The following is a 20,615-nucleotide window of genomic DNA, read 5'->3' on the forward strand; positions in this document are numbered from 1 at the left end:
TCCCATTGGGTTTATACTTGCGTATATTGTTTGTACAGATGAACATGGTACCTTCAAGCATTTGGAAATTGCTCCCAAGGATGAACCAGACTTGTGGAGGTCTACAATTTGTTTTCTGAGGTCTTGGCTGATTTCTTTTGATTTTTCCATGATGTCAAGCAAAGAGGCACTGAGTTTGAAGGTAGGACTTGAAATACATCCACAGGTACTCCTCCAATTTACTCAAATTATGTCAATTAGCCTATCAGAAGCTTCTAATGACAGAATTTTCTGGAATTTTCCAAGCTGTTTAAAGGCACAGTCAACTTAGTGTATGTAAACTTCTGACACACTGGAATTGTGATACAATGAACTATAAGTGAAATAATCTGTCTGTAACCAATTATTGGAAAAATTACTTATGTCAAGCACAAAGTAGATGTCCTAACCGACTTGCCAAAACTATAGTTTGTTAACAAGAAATGTGTGGAGTGGTTGTCGTCTCCAACCTATGTGTATGCAAACTTCCGACTTCAACTGTATATTCAGGAAGCAAGGTTATTATTGTATGATGGATATAAAAGAAGCTTCAGCGTTCACACTAAACTGGCGGGGAAGATTGAATGGTTAGAGCTTCTCTGGTGCGATACGATCACATTGGCTGGTGGTAAAAATGCAATAAACGGAGATCCTCTGTTCTCCCCACGCCCTGTGTTTATGTTTGCAATGAAATGTATTACCTCAGAATGCCCAATGCTAAAATGTTTGCAATCAAATTCAAGGAATTAAGTTTTCCTATCAATCTAATTTGCATAAACATTGTGATTGGAGTATAGCTGTGACGGTTATCGAATCAGGATCAAATCCTCTGATTTCCTCGAGCTCATTAATGATAGAATGTTCATATTTGAAGATTACCGAAAGGGTCGGTCTCTGTGGCAATGACAAGGAGTGGCAAGGAGTGGAATGTTAGCTAAAGAGACTGGTACTAATGCTAATGCTATACTAATGCTATAGATACATTTTTTTATTTTTTATTATGGCACGGCATCAACACGCACTCAGGTGTGACCAATTAGTGGGCACTGCCAACCAGTGCTGGAAAAAGTACCCAAAGTAAAGATACCTTAATAGAACATGACTAAAGTGAAAGTTACCCAGTAAAATACTACTTGTGTAAAAGTCTAAAAGTATTTGGTTTGAAATATACTTAAGTATCAAAAGTAAATGTATTTGCTAAAATATACTTAAATATCAAAACTAAAAGTATAACTCATTTCAAATTCCTCATATTAAGAAAACCAGATGGCACCATTTCCAGGGGCTACCTCCAACACTCCAACACATTTCCAGGGGCTACCTCCAACACTCCAACACAAATAAAGCATTTGTGTTTTGTGAGTACACCAGATCAGAGGCAGTAGAGATCACCAAGGATGTTCAATTCACAGTTTTCAGCTGTGCTAACATCATTGCAAAAGGGTTTTCTAATGATCAATTAGCCTTTTAAAATGATAAACTTGGATTAGCTAACACAACGTGCCATTGAAACACAGGAGTGATGGCTGCTGATAATGGGCCTCTGTACGCCTATGTAGATATCCCATAAAAAAGCTGCTTTTTCCAGCTACAATAGTCATTTACAACATTAACAATGTCTACACTCTATTTCTGATCAATTTTATGTTATTTTAATGGACAAAAAAACGTGCTTTTCTAAGTGACCCCAAACTTTTGAACAGTAGTGTACACTTATCTCCCTCACCAGCTTTAAGCACCAGCTGTCAGAGCAGCTCACAGATCACTGCACCTGTACATAGCTCATCTATAAATAGCCCAAACAATTACCTTATTCCCTACTGTATTTGTTTATTTTGCTCCCTTGCACCCCATTATTTCTACTTTGCACATTCACCTACTGTAAATGTACAATTCCAGTGCTTTTACTTTTAATTGCTATATTGTATTTACTTCACCACCATGGCCTTTTTTATTGCCTTTTACCTCCCTTATCTCACCTCAATTGCTCACATTGTATATAGACTGTACTGTATTTTTGACTGTATGATTGTTTTACTCCATGTGTAACTCTGTGTTGTTGTATGTGTCGAACTGCTTTGCTTTATCTTGGCCAGGTCGCAGTTGTAAATGAGAACTTGTTCTCAACTTGCCTACCTGGTTAAACATAGGTAAAATAAAAAATGTAAAATGAGATTAATAATGCAGTATATGTAAACATTATTAAAGTGCCATTATTAAAGTGACGAGTGATCCATTTATTAAAGTGGCCAATGATTTCAAGTCTGTATGTAGGCAGCATCCTCTCTGTGTTAGTGATGGCTATTTAACAGTCTGAGTGCCTTGAGATAGAAGCTGTTTTTCAGTCTCTTTGATTCAGTCTCTTTGATGCAGCTGTACTGACCTCGACTTCTGGATGGTAGTGGGGTGAACAGGCAGTGGCTTGAATGGTTATTGTCCTTGATGATCTTTTTTTCCTTCCTGTGACATCGGGTGCTGTAGGGGTCCTGGAGGGCAGGTAGTTTACCCCCTTGTGATGCGTTGTGCAGACTGCACCACCCTCTGGAGAGCCTTGCGGTTGTGGGTGGTGCAGTTGTCGCACCATGCGGTGATGCAGCCCGACAGGTGGCTCTCAATTGTGCATCTGTAAAAGTTTGTGAGGGTTTTAGGTGACAAGCCAAATTTCTTCAGCCTCCTGAGGTTGAAGAGGTGCTGTTGCGGTACTGTTTGTGTGAGTGGACCATTTCAGTTTGTCCGTGATGTGTACGCCGAGGAACTTAAAACGTTCCACTTCTCCACTGCGGTCCCGTCGATGTTGATAGGGGGGTTCTCCCTCTGCTGTTTCCTGAAAACCACAATCATCTCCATTGTTTTGTTGACGTTGAGGGAGGGGTAAGCTTGGGCTTAGCCCATCACCCGCCAGATGGATAGGCAACTTCCTCTCGAATAGACACCAGGTGGTGAGGTATCATGGTGTGCTGTCGGACAGTGTCAGTATATCTTGTGGCCTACTGTACCTCAGTGAACTCTGCTAGGCCCGCTGATTGTTATTGAATATATCAACAGTGCACCCAGGCAAACTGCAGTTTTTGGATGACCTTAATTTATTAGATACCAGAAGAACTGGTTGACCTGGAGAAGTAGTCATACCAGACCCGCTCCTCAGCTAAACTGGAACTGATCCACTGCAGGACTGAGCATTTCTGTTGCAGCGCCATCCCAGCCATGATTCGCCTGCTGATCAGTTGATGATGAACATTCTTTTTTTGCCTATAACTGTTGTTTATTGTATTTTAGTTTGTATTGCCAATTTGAATATTAAAATGTAAGTTGTACAGACAATTCAGCATGTTGCTGCCATTTGTACAATGTTCTGTTCTGTTCTCTCTCACTCTCTCCCTCTATCTATCCTATCTAAACAACGAGCCACCCTAACCCCCCCCCACACACTCCATCTATCATAGCTACAGAACAACATGGCAACAACGGAAATTTAAGCAATACTAAATATCTTATATTGAGTGATAATTATATATTTTTTACCAAGCTAATTTATGTAACTTCATAAACAGATCATTTTGCTTATTTTAATCAACAACAAAAAAAGGCTTAATATAAGTAATTAGTCTTATTTCAAGATATTTCACTAATCGTCTGATTAAGATAACATATCTAGAAAAATATATTGAAATAAGATAAATGATTTGTATTAAGCATTTTTCGGGGGTAAAATAAGCAACCCTACAGGCATACACTCTGCCTCCTCCCATTTCACCCCCAACCCACTCCATCTCTCCTACAGAACTAGCCACCACAAGACATGGCCTCATCCTCCTCCATTAACTACAGCCCATAATAATACCCAAGGGACAGACCAGGCCACCATTAGCACACATCAACATACAACATTCACGATTACATACACCACTGTGAAAACCCATTAACCAATTCTTAACATGCAGCTAAACCCTTAGTTGGCAGCTCTGTTTTACAGTCATTGATTTACACACACAAGCTGAGGCAAAGGATTGAACCAGAGTTTATTCTGTATGGGTAGCCATGATTTTAAACAAGATGTAGAGAGAAATCTGAATCAGAGATAATAACAAGAAGCAACTGAGGAGAAGTGATAGGGGGCTACAGGACAAAAAGCTGAACCAAGAAACAAACAAAACATTGGCTGCTATTGCCCTTTGCACACTGACAGGCAGGCGGCCTAGGAGGGGACTGCCTATCTAAGTGGCAGTGTTGTGCCAGTTAATGCTGCCTGACAGCCCTCTAGATGTGCTGTTCCGCAGGCAGTACTAACGGCAGCCAGAGCAGAGCAGGCTGGCAGCAGGGTAATTAAAGTAAAGTGCTGCCTGACGGTGGATGGATGGAGGCTGACAGGGCTGAGAGAGGGATCTGATTACCCTCTTCAAGCTGCAGCTCTCTAGGGCTGCAGGCTGGATCCCCACTCCACCCTGCCCTGCAGCTACAGTACAATACACTCCCTGAGCATAACAGAATAAAAATGTGAGGGTTTATATCTGATTACAGCAGGGTGTGGTGCAATACAATGCAGCCTGTTGAAATGCAGACTGTATCAGTGACGTGCAGTCAGGATAGGCAGTCTAATAAAATTAAAGCTGTTATGAAAAGCCTAATAAAAAATACAATTATATACAAAATGGTCATTCTATTTTTATTTCATTTTTATCAAATGTCTTTTCTCTGTGACTCTGGCGGTTTTTAAGCTCAAAATCCCAAAATGTGCAGAAACGTTGATGAGTGTTGCATTGAGTGGATTTCATATTTTGCATGTTGCCTAAACATGTTTTGTGGGAAAGCTCTGCACATTTGGGCATGTCTACATAATGTTGACGCGTGCATCCCTTAAACTGAACGAAGCTTGCTAGCAAAAACAACATGACGAAATGGACACTATTGTACTTTTTAAAAAAAATCAAAGTTACTGTATGTACTAGGTATTTTATTAGGATCCCCATTAGCTGTTGCGAAAGTAGCAGCTACTCTTCCTGGCGTCCACGCCAAACATTAATACAGACAAGACCAACTCAAGGACAGAACTACATACTATACATTTAAAAATGTCACTCATAACTATATATCAATACATACAGTACACACAAAATATTGAGGCGAAAAAGGGGAGAGGAGTTGTGCCGTGTGTTGTTTATAACATTTTTTCAACCAGGTTTGCTGTTCATTTGAGCAATATGAAATCGAAGGGAGTTCCATGCAATAATGTCTCTATGAACTATGAAAAGACTTATATTTCCAAAGAAAACTTGATAAAATTCAGAGAGGGAGACCAACACCTGCACTTACTGAATTTCATCAGAGGAAGGGACAGAAAATCATACGACCGTTTAAACAAAAGTGGTGTGAAATAAAAGAGTGGCTGTGTGACTGCGCTACTAGAAGCTGCCTGTACTCTTTCTCCTGCCTGCTCTTCTCAACCGGGGACAACATTTGGGTGGAAGGCATGCTACTGCAATCTCAACAACCTGGCCAATGCCCTCAACAAACACGAAAAGTCTGCACATTCAACACCAGATCACCCTAAAAACTTTTGAGAACACTTGATCGATCTGGCGTTAAATGATGGGCAAAAACAACAAGTGACAATCCACAATGCTAAGGTTAAGGAAAACTGTGAGATTTTGAAGGACCTTATTAGAGCAACATGCTACCTAGGGAAACAAGAGTTAACATTTTGCAGTAATGATGGCGCCGGAGAGAATGGATGCCATTTTACAGTCTCCTAACCAATTGTGCTATTGTGTGTGTTTTCTCCCGTTATTTGTAACTTATTTTGCACATAATGTTTCTACCACAATCTCTTCTGACCGAAAAGAGCTTCAAGAAATCAGGACAACATTTACTCACCTTGTATTGAAAGATTTTTTTTTTTCAATGAGTTGGAAGAGAGGGATTTACTCCAGACACCCGAGAAGGCCCTCATCTCCGTCATTCCCAGGAGAAAGAGACGGAGATATCGAGGACGAAGGTCCGACCACGAGTGTGTATTTTGCCTTTACCTTCGGTCCTATTAGCCAACATGCAATCATTGGGTAATAAAATAGACGAACTACAAGCATGTATATCCTACCAATGGGACATTCAAAACTGTAATATCTTATGTTTCACCGAGTCGTGACTGAACGACAACATGAATAACATACAGCTGGCAGGTTATACACTGTATCAGCAGGAAAGAACAGTAGCCTCTGGTAAAGACAAGGGGTGCCGGTCTATGTATATTTGTAAACAACAGCTGGTGCACGATATCTAAGGAAGTCTCAAGGTTTTGCTCGCCTGAGGTAGAGTATCTCATGATAAGCTGTAGACCACACTATTTACCAAGAGAGTTTTCATCTATGTTCTTCGTAGCTGTCTATTTACCACCACAAACCGATGCTGGCACTAAGACCGGTCCTTCTGTAGCTCAGTTGGTAGAGCATGGCGCTTGTAACGCCAGGGTAGTGGGTTTGATCCCCGGGACCACCCATACGTAGAATGTATGCACACATGACTGTAAGTCGCTTTGGATGAAAGCGTCTGCTAAATGGCATATATTATTATATTTTAAGACCGCACTCAATGAGCTGTATACGGCTATAAGCCGCTCATCCAGAGGCGGCGCTCCTATTGGCCGGGAAACTTAAATCTGTTTTACCTCATTTCTACCAGCATGTTAAATGTGCAACCAGAGGGGAAAAAACTATAGACCACCTTTACTCCACACACAGACACACGTACAAAGCCTCTCCCTCGCCCTCCATTTGGCAAATCTGACCATAATTCTATGCTCCTGATTCCGGCTGACAAGCAAAAACAAAAAAACAAAATTGCACTCCACACTGCCCTTTCCCACCTGTACAAAAGGAATACCTATGTGAGAATGCTTTTCATTGAATAAAGCTCAGCGTTCAACACCATAGTGCCCTCAAAGCTCATCACTAAGCTAAGGAACCTGGGATTTAAACCTCCCTCTGCAACTGGATCCTGGACTTCCTGACGGGCCGTCCCCAGGTGGTAAGGGTAGGTAACAACACATTTGCCACGCTGATCCTCAACACAGGGGCCCCTCAGATGTGCATGCTCAGTCCCCTCCTGTACTCCCTGTTCACTCATGACTGCATGGCCAGGCACGACTCCAACACCATCATTAAGATTGCTGATGATACAACAGTGCCTGATCACATATAGGGAGGAGGTCAAAGACCTGGCCGTGTGGTGCCAGGACAACCTCTCCCACAATATGATCAAGACAAAGGAGATGATTATGGACTACAGGAAAAGGACGACCGAGCACACCCCCATTCTCATCGACGTGGCTGTCGTGGAGAGCTTCAAGTTCCTTGGTGTTCACATCACCAACAAACTATCATGGTCCAAACACACCGAGGCAGTCGTGAAGAGGGCATGACAAAACCTATTCCCCCTTGGGAGACTGAAAAGATTTGGCATGGGTCCTCAGATCCTCAAAACGTTCTACAGCTGCACCATCGAGAGCATCCTGACTGGTTGCATCACTGCCTGGTATGGCAACTGCTCGGCCTCCGACCGCAAGGCACTACAGAGGGTAGTGCTTACGGCCAAGTACATCACTGGGGCCAAGCTTCCTGTCATCCATGACCTCTATACCAGGCGGTGTCAGAGGAAGGCTCGAAAAATTGTCAAAGACTCCAGCCAACCTAGTCATAGACTGTTCTCTCTGTTACCACACGACAAGCATTACCGTAGCGCCAAGTCTAGGTCCAAAAGGCTTCTCAACAGCTTCTACCCCCAAGCCATAAGGCTCCTCTTTTACACTGCTGCTATTCTCTGTTTATTATCTATGCATAGTCAATTTACCTCTACATACATGTATGTACATATTACCTCAATTACCTCGACTAACCGGTGCCCCCGCACATTGACTCTGTACCGGTACCCCCTGTATATAGCCTCGCTATTGTTATTTTATTGCTGCTCTTTGATTATTTGTTACTTTTATTTCTTGTAATACTTAACACATATTTTTCGTAAAACTGCATTGTTGGATATGGGCTTGTAAGTAAGCATTTCACTGTAAGGTCTACACCTGTTGTAAAATTTGATTTGATTTGAGTACAAGCTTGCTAAAAAAAACTTCCACTGTGTTTTCGGTTATCAAACAGAATACAGAATGATTTGATTGAAGCAGTTTTTGATATGATTCGAAAGGACATTGAAGATGAGATTAATGTAGCCCCATTTGTTGCAGTAGAAGTAGATGAAACCACAGATGTTACAAACAAAGCCCAGACCTCTGTGATTTTTCATTATGTGGCTAAAAGCGAAATCAAGGAGGCGTTTTGGGAATTGAATGATGTGAGGGATAGTGCCTAGCGATTAGTGCTTTTTCGAGGTCGTTTCGGTTTCAGCTCGATTATTAGTTCGGAAAACTACCATTTTCGTCCTTATGCTAGCTAGCAGTAGCCACAGCAGCCATTTTGGAATGTCATTCTCAGCCAATTAGCTTCTTTGTTATTATTATTATTTCAATCTTCTTAATGTATCAGTGTGGATAAAGGTACAATTTGGAGTACAGTGGCATATCACACCCCTACATTGAGGTACATTTTCCGACCCATATATCGTGCTGGCTCCACAGTGTCTTAAAGTAACCATGATTGTGTTCCGACCCCAGTGCAGCTCAGTGTAAACAACTGTAAAGGTAGGTTCAGTATCTTCTAGTAAACACCCATAGAAATGATTTCAGTAGCAATAGCAGCCAGCCAGCCAGACCATCTAACATTATCTCTGTCCTCCTTATACTGTACTGTCTTCAGTCATCCTATTTATCTAGGCTAACCTGCCTAAGTAGATTGCAGAGCTGTTTGACTAAATCATTTTACTAGCTCTTCAAAGTAGATAAGGCATACTTTCACAAACTGTCTCTATCCCTCTCGTCACTGTTGTGTACATTCCTCTTTCATGTGGTCTATGTGGTCTGTGTGTATCTAACCTAATGTAGCAGGTGTAAAAGTGTATCTATCTCTGTCTGAGCCAGAAAGAACAGGCACAATGGATTATGGTCATTGTAGTTCATTACCATGTTTATGCGCTGAACTAGGTTGAATATTTGCTTCATGAAAACTCCAATTCCATTCATCCCAGCGTCCCACATAGTTCTTGACTTTATTTCTCACGTGAATGATTTGATTTCTCTCCAGAGAAATGGTGCATCGGTCAAAATTTTGGTTAATCATTCTGCACTAGTGAGTGATGGAAAACGAGCTGCGGCCTTGGCGGGCGGGTTATGTATTGGGAGTGTTGGGGACGTACAACTGAGTTGAAAAGCTGGTTAGCTCAAACATACAATGGGTCCTCAGTGATGGCATCCCAGCTTAATGGGGTGCAGGCCAAGATGAGAGAAAAAGTGCCCGAAGTTCCATTTATTCACTGTTAAACTTGGTGATCTCACAGTCAGTGAAATGCAGCCCAGAGTGTAAAATCATTTTCAAAACAGTGGAAGGACTCACTTTGACTTTCAAACTCAATAGGAATGAATAAGACTTCCACAACACTACCATGGAGAGGTTCACCCTGACGGACACACGAATGGACTTAATTTCCAAGCCAAGGTAGGTCAAATGCACCCCCCCCCCAGTTAGGTTACTGTTGACTGAACATGAGAATAATGCTGCTTACCATTCAGCACAAAGGAGTTCACCTGTAGGCTATCACATTAGTTGCCTACAAGGCGCTGTCCATTCAGCAGTGCTGAATCCTGGCCACAGCCTCAGATACCTTTAATATAAAATATTTTCCTTTGTAGCTTACTTCCTCATTTTCACCATTGTCTATACTTTAGTGGCTTTAATATGTATTTCACTTCCTAAAGGTGTCTAGCTTGTTTATGGTTTTGATTAACGGACAACATCCCTTTGATGCATTTGATTTACCAAGCTAGAATTCCGTTTTGATGAGACACTTTTCAGTCATTTCGATTGTTGATATGGACATTTTGTTAACACCTTATTTATTATATACAGTATTAGTGTGTAATAATATTTCACCTAATAATAGTATTATGTGTGTGTGTGTGTGTTGCAAATTATTCGGATTAAATGTGTCCATACATTGGTATTTTAGTGACATCAGTAACTGTGGACGCTACATCGGCCTACGGCTGAGTTGAACAGTGTGTCATTTTGTTGGATTATATGAAATATGCTGCCATAGGAGGCTATCGCTTGTGTATCTTAGCTACATTGGTATTTACATTTGGTGATATTTTTTGTTCATTTCGGTTAATAGCTTATGTCACTGGTTCTTGGAGCTATCTGTTATATGGAGAATTTGGGCTTCATCGATGTCTATTTGTGAGTAAATCTGGCATTGATAATAGCCAGTGCCTACCCAGCCACCGACCTCACCGCACATCACTGGACTGTATCCATTTTTGGACTTGTTAGTCTTTGATATGATTCTCTCACAACTATATTCCTTTAATCTTTCTCTCTGAACCTCCCCACCCCCTCTCCACTCCCTCTTTCTCCTTCCCCCTTTCTCTCCCTCTCCCTCTTTCCATCTCTCACCATCGTGGTTGGGGTTCCCCAGGGTCCAGGGTTCGTCTGAGTCGAAGTGGGTGTCCCCTCCGATCCCAGGGCCCGGAAAGTAGGCGTGAGCTAGGAACCCGCCCTCACCGTCGAAGGGTGAGCTGTCGCCATGGAAACCTGAGGTGAGATCAATTTAATTTAACTTCAAAGTTTACATGGGGAGAACGGGATTAGGCCGACATTGACATAGTTTCAGTTTTCCTCTCCCAGGCACCATTCAATACAATTCTCACCTGAGGCGAAGATGATGGTGATGTCCACATCACGCCTGCCGCTCTCCAGGGCGCTGTAAGGGACGGCCTCAAAGTGAAGCGGCGTCACCCCCTGCCACACGTCAAACGCACGCCGGATGGCATCGTGGGTCTCCCTGGAGCCCACTTTGGGCGTGACGTTCTTTATGCTGAGGGAGGAAGAGAGGGTGAGTCAATTAAGAACATATTCTTCTTTACATGACAACATGTTTTACAATAAAGACCTGATGTTAGGAGAGAAAGGGATAGGGGATATGATAAAAGTGGAAAACAGATTGTGTGATCCATCCTGGGTGGGGGGTTATTGGGAGGTTGGATGGTACCACCAGCTAGATGAGAGCAACATTTTACCAGCCATTTTTTTTACAAGACATTGACAGTAATATAAATACAATATTTTACTCCTTAAATCTTTCTAACTCCTATTCTGATCTAACCGGAACTATTATACACACATGCATTCATAATTGTTACTGCAGTGGGCTAAATCAAGGTCGCAGTCTTAAACAAATCTACTTTGAAACAAAAGTATGCACCTCACACACATGCTTATGGGCTTTAAAAAAATAAGACACCTGTACCATGTTAGATATGTATTAAATGTTGAGTTTACATCCCAATATTACACTTTATATACATCACAGAACACTAAAACATAACAAACCATTTGACATAGAAACACTGAATTTTCAGCATTTAAAAAAAAGAATGTTGATTAATTATGACATTCAAAAATATATGAATAACATTCCACCCATGAGGCCACTAGAGGGTGATTTGGTCATTAAATTGCAGGAAGGGAGCCTACAACAAAGCTTTAACACAAGGCAGCCCCGCAAACAGAGCATTTTAAATAAAGAAAGAAACAGATAGCTACAGCGTCACATACAGCACCACATATCATATACTGTAAGTCCAAATCTGAACCCCCCTCCCACTATTGCTTGGGGAGAATATTCTCTAAAATGGTTGACGAGACGCTCGAAAAAGTTTCAGTGTTAAACTATTCCAACAAACCCGGCAGCTTTCACTGCACTTTTAACACAGCTGTCGTTATCAGTCGCTTGCAGACACAGAGAGAGAGAGAGAGAGAGAGAGAGAGAGAGAGAGAGAGAGAGAGAGAGAGAGAGAGAGAGAGAGAGAGAGAGAGAGAGAGAGAGAGAGAGAGAGAGAGAGAGAGAGAGAGAGAGAGAGAGAACGAGAGGAATTTTCTTCCCCGTTTTCTCTCCCCAACTCATTTTCATGTAGAGAGTGCAGTCAGCAGCGACAGCCAGGCTGACTGACATTCCATTAGAAGAGGTGCCTCATCAATTCACATGCAGGAAGGAAGGAAGGATTTAAATAAATTGACAGTGTTATCGTCTATTACGGCTGTAACCTGTCAATTTCCCACAGCGCCGAGCAGCACCCCTTATCCCGCTCTCTCAGACCCCATTAACAGTGGAAACTTAATCACGCGTGATAAGATGGGGAATTTGAATATTTTTGTTGCGATTATTGGATGATTTACATAGAGGTATTTGGAGAGAAATGGACGAAGTAAAAGTTGTCCTCGTCCTCGATAGTCCTTGCTATTAAAATTTGGCAGTTTGTCTTCTGGTACTCTTAAAAGGAGTAATGAAAGATAACTGCAAAGGAATGCAATGGAATGCAAAGAAGAAGAAAGTTGAAAACCATTACATCACTTTATTCTGTCCTCTGACTTGACTTCACACACAAACAACTCTACCTCTATTTATATCAATGTGTGTGTGTGTGTGTGTGTGTGTGTGTGTGTGTGTGTGTGTGTGTGTGTGTGTGTGTGTGTGTGTGTGTGTGTGTGTGTGTGTGTGTGTGTGCGTGCGTGCGTGCGTGCGTGCGTGCGTGCGTGCGTGCGTGCGTGCGTGCGTGCGTGTGTGTGTGTGTGTGAGTGAGTGAGTGTGTGTGCGTGCATGTGTGTGCGCGTGTGGGTGGCTGTGTGGGTGTGTGTGCGTATGGGTGGGTGGGTGTGGGTTTGTGTGTGTGCATGTGTGCGTGTGTGTGCGTGTGTAGAGAGAGCACAAATTAATAACTACACTGACAAACACAGAACCCTATAATAACCCTTAGCTAAATTGACTAACTGCTGGTTGTCATGGTAACCATCAAGGCTGCTGGAATGAGTCTCTCACCTGTAGGTGATGCGTATGTGCGTGCATGTGCCGGCCTACATTTCTCACCTGTAAGTGATGTGTGTTCGCTGCCACTTCTGCCCCGTCAGTGCGTACCTCCGCTTCCGCGACCTTGAAATGCCCTTTAGTTTGTCTGGATTTCCACACCTTGGTCTCTTCATCCAACTAAGAACAAAGGAAGTAGTGGAAGTCGAAGAAGAGGACAATGGAGGGAAGAGGAGGACAACAGTTTGGGTTTGGCGGATTCCAGGAGAACACTAATTGCCCCAATACTTAGTGCCAACTGTAAAGTTTGGTGGAGGAGGAATAATGGTCTGGGGTTGTTTTGCATGATTCGGGCTAGGCCCGCTAGTTCCAGTGAAGGGAAATCTTAACACTAATAATAATAATAATACAATGACATTCTAGACAATTCTGTGCTTCCAACTTTTGTGGAAGGCCCTTTCCTGTTTCAGCATGACAATGTCCCCATGCACAAAGCGAGGTCCATACAGAAATGGTTTGTCGAGATCGTTGTGAAAGAACTTGCCTGGCCTACACAGAGCCCTGACCTCAAACCCATCGAAAACCTTTGGGATGAATTGGAACGCCCACGGCGAGCCAGGTCTTATCGCCCAACATCAGTGCCCGACCTCACTAATGCTCTTGTGGCTGAATGGAAGCAAGTCCCCTAGTGGAAATACTTCCCGTAAGATTGGAGGCCATTGTAGCAACAAAGGGGGGACCAACTCCATATTAATGCCCATGATTTTGGAATGAGATGTTTCGACGAGCAAGTGACCACATACTTTTAGTCATGTAGTCAACCTACAGGATGTTTGACTGGTTATATCTGATGCCACATCAAGAACTACTCTGAACTAGAATACCAAACACACGGTCTTACATACTGCAGTGAAGTGGACAATGGGACTAGTACTTCCCACTATAATATACACTGAGTGTACAAAACATTAGGAACACCTTCCTAATATTGAGTTGCACTCCCTTTTGCCCTCAGAACAGCCTGTATTCGTCGGAGCATGGACTCTACAAGTTGTTGAAAGCATTGTCCTATGGGTGGTGGACCATTCTTGATACACACGGGAAACTGTTGAGCGTGAAAAACCCAGCAGCGTTGCAGTTCTTCACACACTCTAACCGGTGTGCCTGACACCTACTACAATACCTGTTCAAAGGCACTTAAACATTTTTCTTGCCGATTCACCTTCTGAATGGCACACATACACAATCCATGTCTCAATTGTCTCAAAGCATAAAAATCCTTCTTTAACCTGTCTCCTCCCCTTCATCTACACTGATTGAACTGGATTGAACAAGTTACATCAATAAGGGCTCATAACTTTCACCTGGATTCACTTGGTCAGTCTTGGTCAGTCTGTGTCATGAAAAGTTCCTAATGTTTTGTGCTCTCGTTGTAGAGTTTCCTCTTACATCCCCTAATAATCCTACTAACACTGGCCTTAAACATCAACCCAAACTAAAAACATCATCATAAGCCTTAAAACAGTAACTGCAAGACTACACAGAGATGGTGTGACAAAAAAAGTTATTCAAATACAGTCAATCGGAAAGTATTCAGACCCCTTGACTTTTCTCACATTTTGTTAATTCTTAATTCTAAAATGTATGAAATTGTTTTTTTCCTACATCAATCTACACACAATACCCCATAATGACAAAGCAAAAACAGTTTTTTAGAAATGTTTGATCATTTATTTTATTTTTAAAAGGAAATATTACATTTACACAAGTATTCACACCCTTTATTCAGTACTTTGTTGAAGCACCTTTGGCGGCGATTACAGCCTTGAGTCTTCTTGGTTATGGTGCTACAAGCTTGGCACACCTGTATCCAGGCTGTATCACATCCAGCCGTGATTGGGGAGTTCCATAGGGCGGCACACAATTGGCCCAGCCTTGTCCGGGTTTGGCCGGGGTAGGCCATCATTGTAAATAAGAATTTGTTCTTAACTGACTTGCCTAGCTAAATAAAGGTTACATTTTTAAAAATTAACAATTACAATGTTGGTGAGTTTCTCCCATTCTTCTCTGCAGATCCTCTCAAGCTCTATCAGGTTGGATGGGGAGTGTTGCTGCACAGATATTTTCATGTCTCTCCAGAGATGTATCGATCCGGTTCAAGTCCAGGCTCTGGCTGGGCCATTCAAGGACATTCAGAGACTTCTCCTGAAGCCACTCCTGCGTCGTCTTGGCTGTGTACTTAGGGTCATTGTCCTGTTGGAAGGTGCACCTTTAACCCAGTCTGAGGTCCTGAGCACTCTGGAGCAGGTTTTCATCAAGGATCTCTCTGTACTTTCCGTTCATCTTTCACTCAAACATGATTAGTCTCCCAGTCTCTACTGTTGAAAAACATCCCCACAGCATGATCTTGCCACCACCATGCTTCACCGTAGAGATGGTGCCAGGTTTCCTCCAGACGTGACACTTGGCATTCAGGCCAAAGAGTTCAATCTTGGTTTCATCAGACCAGAGAATCTTGTTTCTCATGGTGCCTCTTGACAAACTCCAAGCTGGCTGTCATGTGCCTTTTACTGAAGAGTGGCTTCCGTCTGGCCACTCTACCGTAAAGGCCTGATTGGTGGAGTGCTGCAGAGATGGTTGTCTGGAAGGCTCTCCCATCTTCACAGAGGAACTCTAGAGCTCTGTCAGAGTGACCATTGGGTTCTTGGCCACCTCCCTGACCAAGGCCCTTCACCGCCGATTGCTCAGTTTGGCCGGGGGGCCAGTTCTAGGAAGAGACTTGGTGGTTCAGACAGGGTCTGAATACTTATGTAAATAAGGTATTTTTATACCTTTGCAAAAATGTTTTTTTTTTAGTTTTCACCTTGTCATTTGTCGTGGAAATTCGAATCAATAATGAGGATAGACAATATCAATCAACAATCAGGATTTTACTTTATTCAAAAAGTATTAATAACATTGATTCATTTTTGCAATAATAAAGCTGGTCGACGAACCACCCTTAGATGATTCGTTGAGAGCCCAACGAGCAGATTTGAGCCACAGCATTTTATAACAAAGTACATCCTCCTGAATGTTCATGACAAACAACAGATGTGTGAAATGGGTTAGGATTTGTTAGGATTTTATATGAAATAAATTAATAATTCACAGCAGACATTATCTGCTGTATAGACTGTTCTCATTGTGTGAAAACCAGGGTCTGACCCCCAAAACAAGGTTCCTCTCATAATTATCCATACCCGAGCCATCTCCACCCTGGGACCTCCCAGAACACAAACACTAACTCATGCTATGGAATGCTTTCTTTAGATTTTATCTCCAAATGCATCGTTAATCCACTGTCAGCATTAAGCCCCAAATGCCCAACTCAGAAGAACACACACAGATGACAGTGTTCTAAGAACCTATTCCATAAAACAACATTTTGATGCAATAACAGCATAATAACATAATCTTGTAATTTCGCTCTCACACATTATGGGGTATTATGTGTAGATTGCTGAGGAAAATGTTTTCTTATATCAATTTTAGAATAAGGCTGTAACGTAACAAAACGTGGAAAAAGTCAAGGGGTCTGAATACTTTCCGAAAGCACCGTATATTGCTTCTGGGAGCGAAACAAATATTATAGTACAAAACAAAGTAAATATATGACCATAAAAATGTGACATCGAGTTGACTGAAATGGTTCTTTCCATTCTGAGAAAAAGTGGTGAGACTGTGTTGGCCAGGTTAGAGCTTCAATGACTGATCTAGTTACATTCAAACCCATGTAACACATATGGAATACTGTGCTCAGAGATAATATGTAAAAGATAGAGACTCACCTTAGTGTGATATCACTTCATCAATTTAAGCAAGAAAGAGAAGAATGAAAAGTGTTATGATCTCAATGGGCTGCTAGTTAGAGATGCTGGAGATAATAAGTCCATGTAGGCTACATACATTTATCATTGGTGATAATTACATTTTTGTTTTTTGTGTTCCTATTTTCACTGATACATCAGTGCCATTCTCTGTGTGTATGTGTATGTGTATGTGTGTGTGTGTATGTGTATATGTGTGTGTGTGTGTGTGTGTGTGTGTGTGTGTGTGTGTGTGTGTGTGTGTGTGTGTGTGTGTGTGTGTGTGTGTGTGTGTGTGTGTGTGTGTGTGTGTGTGTGTGTGTGTGTGTGTGTGTGTGTGTGTGTGTGTGTGTGTGTGTGTGTGTGAGAGAGAGAGAGAGAGAGAGAGAGAGAGAGAGAGAGAGAGAGAGAGAGAGAGAGAGAGAGAGAGAGAGAGAGAGAGAGAGAGAGAGAGAGAGAGAGAGAGAGAGAGAGAGAGAGAGAGAGAGAGTGTGTGTGTGAGTGTGTGAGTGTGTGAGTGAGTGTAAGTGTGCGTGTATCTACTCACTATGTGGTCCTCTCATCCAGTGTCCCTGTGACATTGAGGCCGTAGACGCGCTGCATTGCTGCTATGGCTTGCTGCATGGTCTGGGCTGAGCGCAGGACAGCCATTCTGGGGTCTGTGTGGGGCAGGTAGCCGTACTTCTGTAGCCATCCCTACAGGAGAGAGAGAGAGAGGGAGAGAGAGTCATGACAAATGCTGCTATTACTTTGTTGTTCCGTGAGTTATAAATGACAGCGTGAAACGGACGCAGGTCTGTCCTTGTTCATAACGTCTCGAGTGTGAGTCAAACTGATCGAACAGTCCAGGTTCATAACTCGGGATGGAAGTGTAGCCTGTAAGCCACGTCCTACGGGCTACAATATACCTCCATGCCTTCCAGAGTTACAGGAACACTCAGGACTGTCTATCACCACCACCGCTCAAAGCTTCCACCCCACACACAGTGACACTGACAGGGAAAATGCCTGGTTCAGGTTCAGATCTTCTGCATATTAGGATGGACCGAAGTCCAGTATTCAAGGCTGAACATTGTAACCCACATGGCTATGCCCAGTTACCCGAATCAGTTCCCAATAACATTCACTCGGTGTTTCTACCTCTAACCACCACTGGTCAAAGCTGCCACCCACACAGAGTGACACTGCCACCACTGCACTCCTGAGTAAAGCAGAGATTCAGTGTCGTCCAGGGGTCATTGTCAGACCCAATCCCCCGTTTACCGTAGCCAAGAGCCATGAGGTGGCGGCTAGGCAGGCAGCCACGCTCCGCCACATCTGTCCACACTGCCAACCAACTGCTGCCGCCGCGCAATCGCCATCATTACCTAGCCTATGAGACGCTCCCGCTAATCCTTCATCTGTCTCTCCCTCATCCCTCCCTCTATCCCTGTATCTCTATCGCTTGCTCTCCGCTGCTCACTGAGCCAAATGCCTTGTTGTTGTTTGTCCATCTTTCCACCAACCCTCAATCAGATGTAGCCAATTGTTTGTTTGTTTGCTTGTTTGTTTTGTCTGTGTACAGCTAAGGCCCAGGTTCTGGTTCACAGCACAAAGGAATGAATGAGGATCCGATGCCAGAACGTGGCATTTAACAGTGTCATTTGACTTGAGGGATGAGAGAGAATAGCCTACAGTAGACTAGGCCTATACAGATAATATGACAGAAGCAATTAATATGGTACAATATATTCAACCCGATCTATCCTATTACGTAACTTGGATCACATCTTAATCTGCACAACCATAAACCCACCCAGTTGCGTAGGTCATTTATAGAATACTAGTATATACAGTATACTACATATATATTTACAGATGTATGATAACAAATACTACAGACGGTGTCAGCTCACGAGCTGACTGAGCGGAAGGGCGCTGGACCATCTCGTTCAAAACAATGCCAACAGCATCCGATGTTGTTTTTGTGATTGTAAAAATAAAAAGAATAGAACGCATAATAATTTCGATGTTCCGCGCGTCTTGAAACATCCATCCGAATCAGATACATTTGCCATGCCATCCACCAGACTTCAGTGATGATGTAGCAGACAAATAACAACCCTCGTCTACAGTTAATGTTGTTTTCCGCGCAAAGCGCTGCCACCGGAGCAGAGGAGAGTGCACAGTAATTTATGATGAGCAGCCGCGAAGCACTAGCAGGCCATTTATCTTACCTCAACGCTGAACTGATGATGCTCTTCTCTGGACACAGCGCATACAATCCACAGCAAGAAATGCAAGCAGAACGCTGCTGCGGAAAAACAATCCAATGGTTTTCTTTTAGATGAGGATACTAAGGTCATAATGACCCGTTTTTCCCAAGTGGGTTATTAGATAAAACCGCCCGTCGTGTGATTAGGTTCGTGCGTCAAATTAAGAAAAACATCCGGTGAGCTGTCAAAGCCAAATTCGGAGACGCGCATAAAAGGACGGCCGCGGTGGTTTTGCCAAGGGGATAAACCCAGATGCCATGTATTATTTTCTCATGTCAAGCTGTGATAGAATTAGGCATGTTAGATCCACCGCCTCCGTCGCTGTTATTTACATCGCTGGTTTGGTTTATCCAGCGGCATCGATGGCCATGTACAGTAATCATACCTCCAGAGTCTACGCCTGCGCTTTGATGTTTCCAGCAGCGCAACACACCCCATGAAGGCGTAAAGACCAGCGTCATGTAATGTTTGCCTGGCTACCCAAACTCCTTGCTTCCAAACGCAACGTGATGTACGCCCACGGCGGTTTTATAGTTTATCTCATGCTATTTTACACATTTTGCCAAAATGTCGCCGTTTTAGAGGGATCCTTGAAAGACAGGACAATCTCAACTTTTTTTTCCCCAAAAATATGTATCTTAATATTAACACAATGTTAATCCCTGAGCCAATTTCCTGCTATTCTACACATTTTTCCACGAGTCTGGGAGAAAATGTTGCAGTTTTAAAGCAAATTGCCTGTAATTTAAAAATAATATCATGGTTTATGACGTGATATATGCAATCTGGTGGACCCGAACTCCGGGTGGACCCCAACCTACATTTTATTTGATATATTTCGTTTTTAGGGAGGGTTGGGGGTTGCAGCGGGGGTAAACTAGTTTCTTCTCCCCAGTGAATATAGAGCAGAATTCCTTTTCAGTCGTCAGGCAAATGTAATGTACCCTGGTATGAAATATGTATACTGGGAATTAGAAATAGCCCGAGACAGATGGAGCAATCATCCTTCAATATGCACTGATATCATTCAAGTACAGACTATTACACGGTTATAACAATGTAATGTAATACAGGGTATATTAACAGTTTTAATCATATGGCCTATTCCGTGATGAGATACGTACAAAGATACACATATGATATTCAGTGAAGACAAGCATTTTAATATCAATAACCATTCAGTCAGATAAGCCTATCCCAACACCACTCTTGGAAATACTCCATTAGCAGGTTCATGGTGATTGGTGAATGAATGCATGGAGACAAGAAACCTCATCTGGGTACCAATGTCAGGAATCTGCACGAGGACACAGATACTGTACTTGAACCACAAGCTGGCAGTGTTGTGTTGAGAAACAGTTTCCCTACTACTACTTCAATGGGGTCAAGATGGATCGGAATTAAATAATGATATGGTGTACACTACACCCTACTCAATGGATATGAAAGATTAAAGAGACATTGTTGCATTTGTTGGATAGAATACGCCTCTGTCTCTCAGTGTCTTGCTCTTGATAGCAGACCTAGGGTGCAC

The 20,615-nt window shown here is 42.6% G+C and overlaps 1 protein-coding gene across 4 annotated transcripts in view; it reads right to left on the reverse strand.

The window, feature by feature from the left end:
* The window catches only part of LOC124041722 (matrix metalloproteinase-16-like), a 53,574-nt gene extending 34,095 nt beyond the window's left edge, over window positions 1–19,479 (reverse strand). For 2 of the 4 annotated variants that reach the window (XM_046359639.1, XM_046359637.1), the window contains exons 1-6: window positions 19,043–19,479; window positions 17,374–17,522; window positions 16,809–16,823; window positions 13,042–13,158; window positions 10,826–10,992; window positions 10,572–10,709 (exon numbers count right to left, since the gene is read on the reverse strand). In XM_046359639.1, the coding sequence (XP_046215595.1) occupies window positions 10,572–10,709; window positions 10,826–10,992; window positions 13,042–13,158; window positions 16,809–16,823; window positions 17,374–17,522; window positions 19,043–19,171 (715 nt within the window). In that variant the 5' untranslated portion in view covers window positions 19,172–19,479. The remainder of the gene's footprint in view (window positions 1–10,571; window positions 10,710–10,825; window positions 10,993–13,041; window positions 13,159–16,808; window positions 16,824–17,373; window positions 17,523–19,042) is intronic. The other 2 variants (XM_046359641.1, XM_046359640.1) reach the window with 1 other exon arrangement.
* Between the last annotated feature and the right edge of the window lie 1,136 nt (window positions 19,480–20,615).

The sequence above is a fragment of the Oncorhynchus gorbuscha genome, linkage group LG08, assembly GCF_021184085.1.
Source record: "Oncorhynchus gorbuscha isolate QuinsamMale2020 ecotype Even-year linkage group LG08, OgorEven_v1.0, whole genome shotgun sequence".
Lineage (NCBI taxonomy): Eukaryota > Metazoa > Chordata > Actinopteri > Salmoniformes > Salmonidae > Oncorhynchus > Oncorhynchus gorbuscha.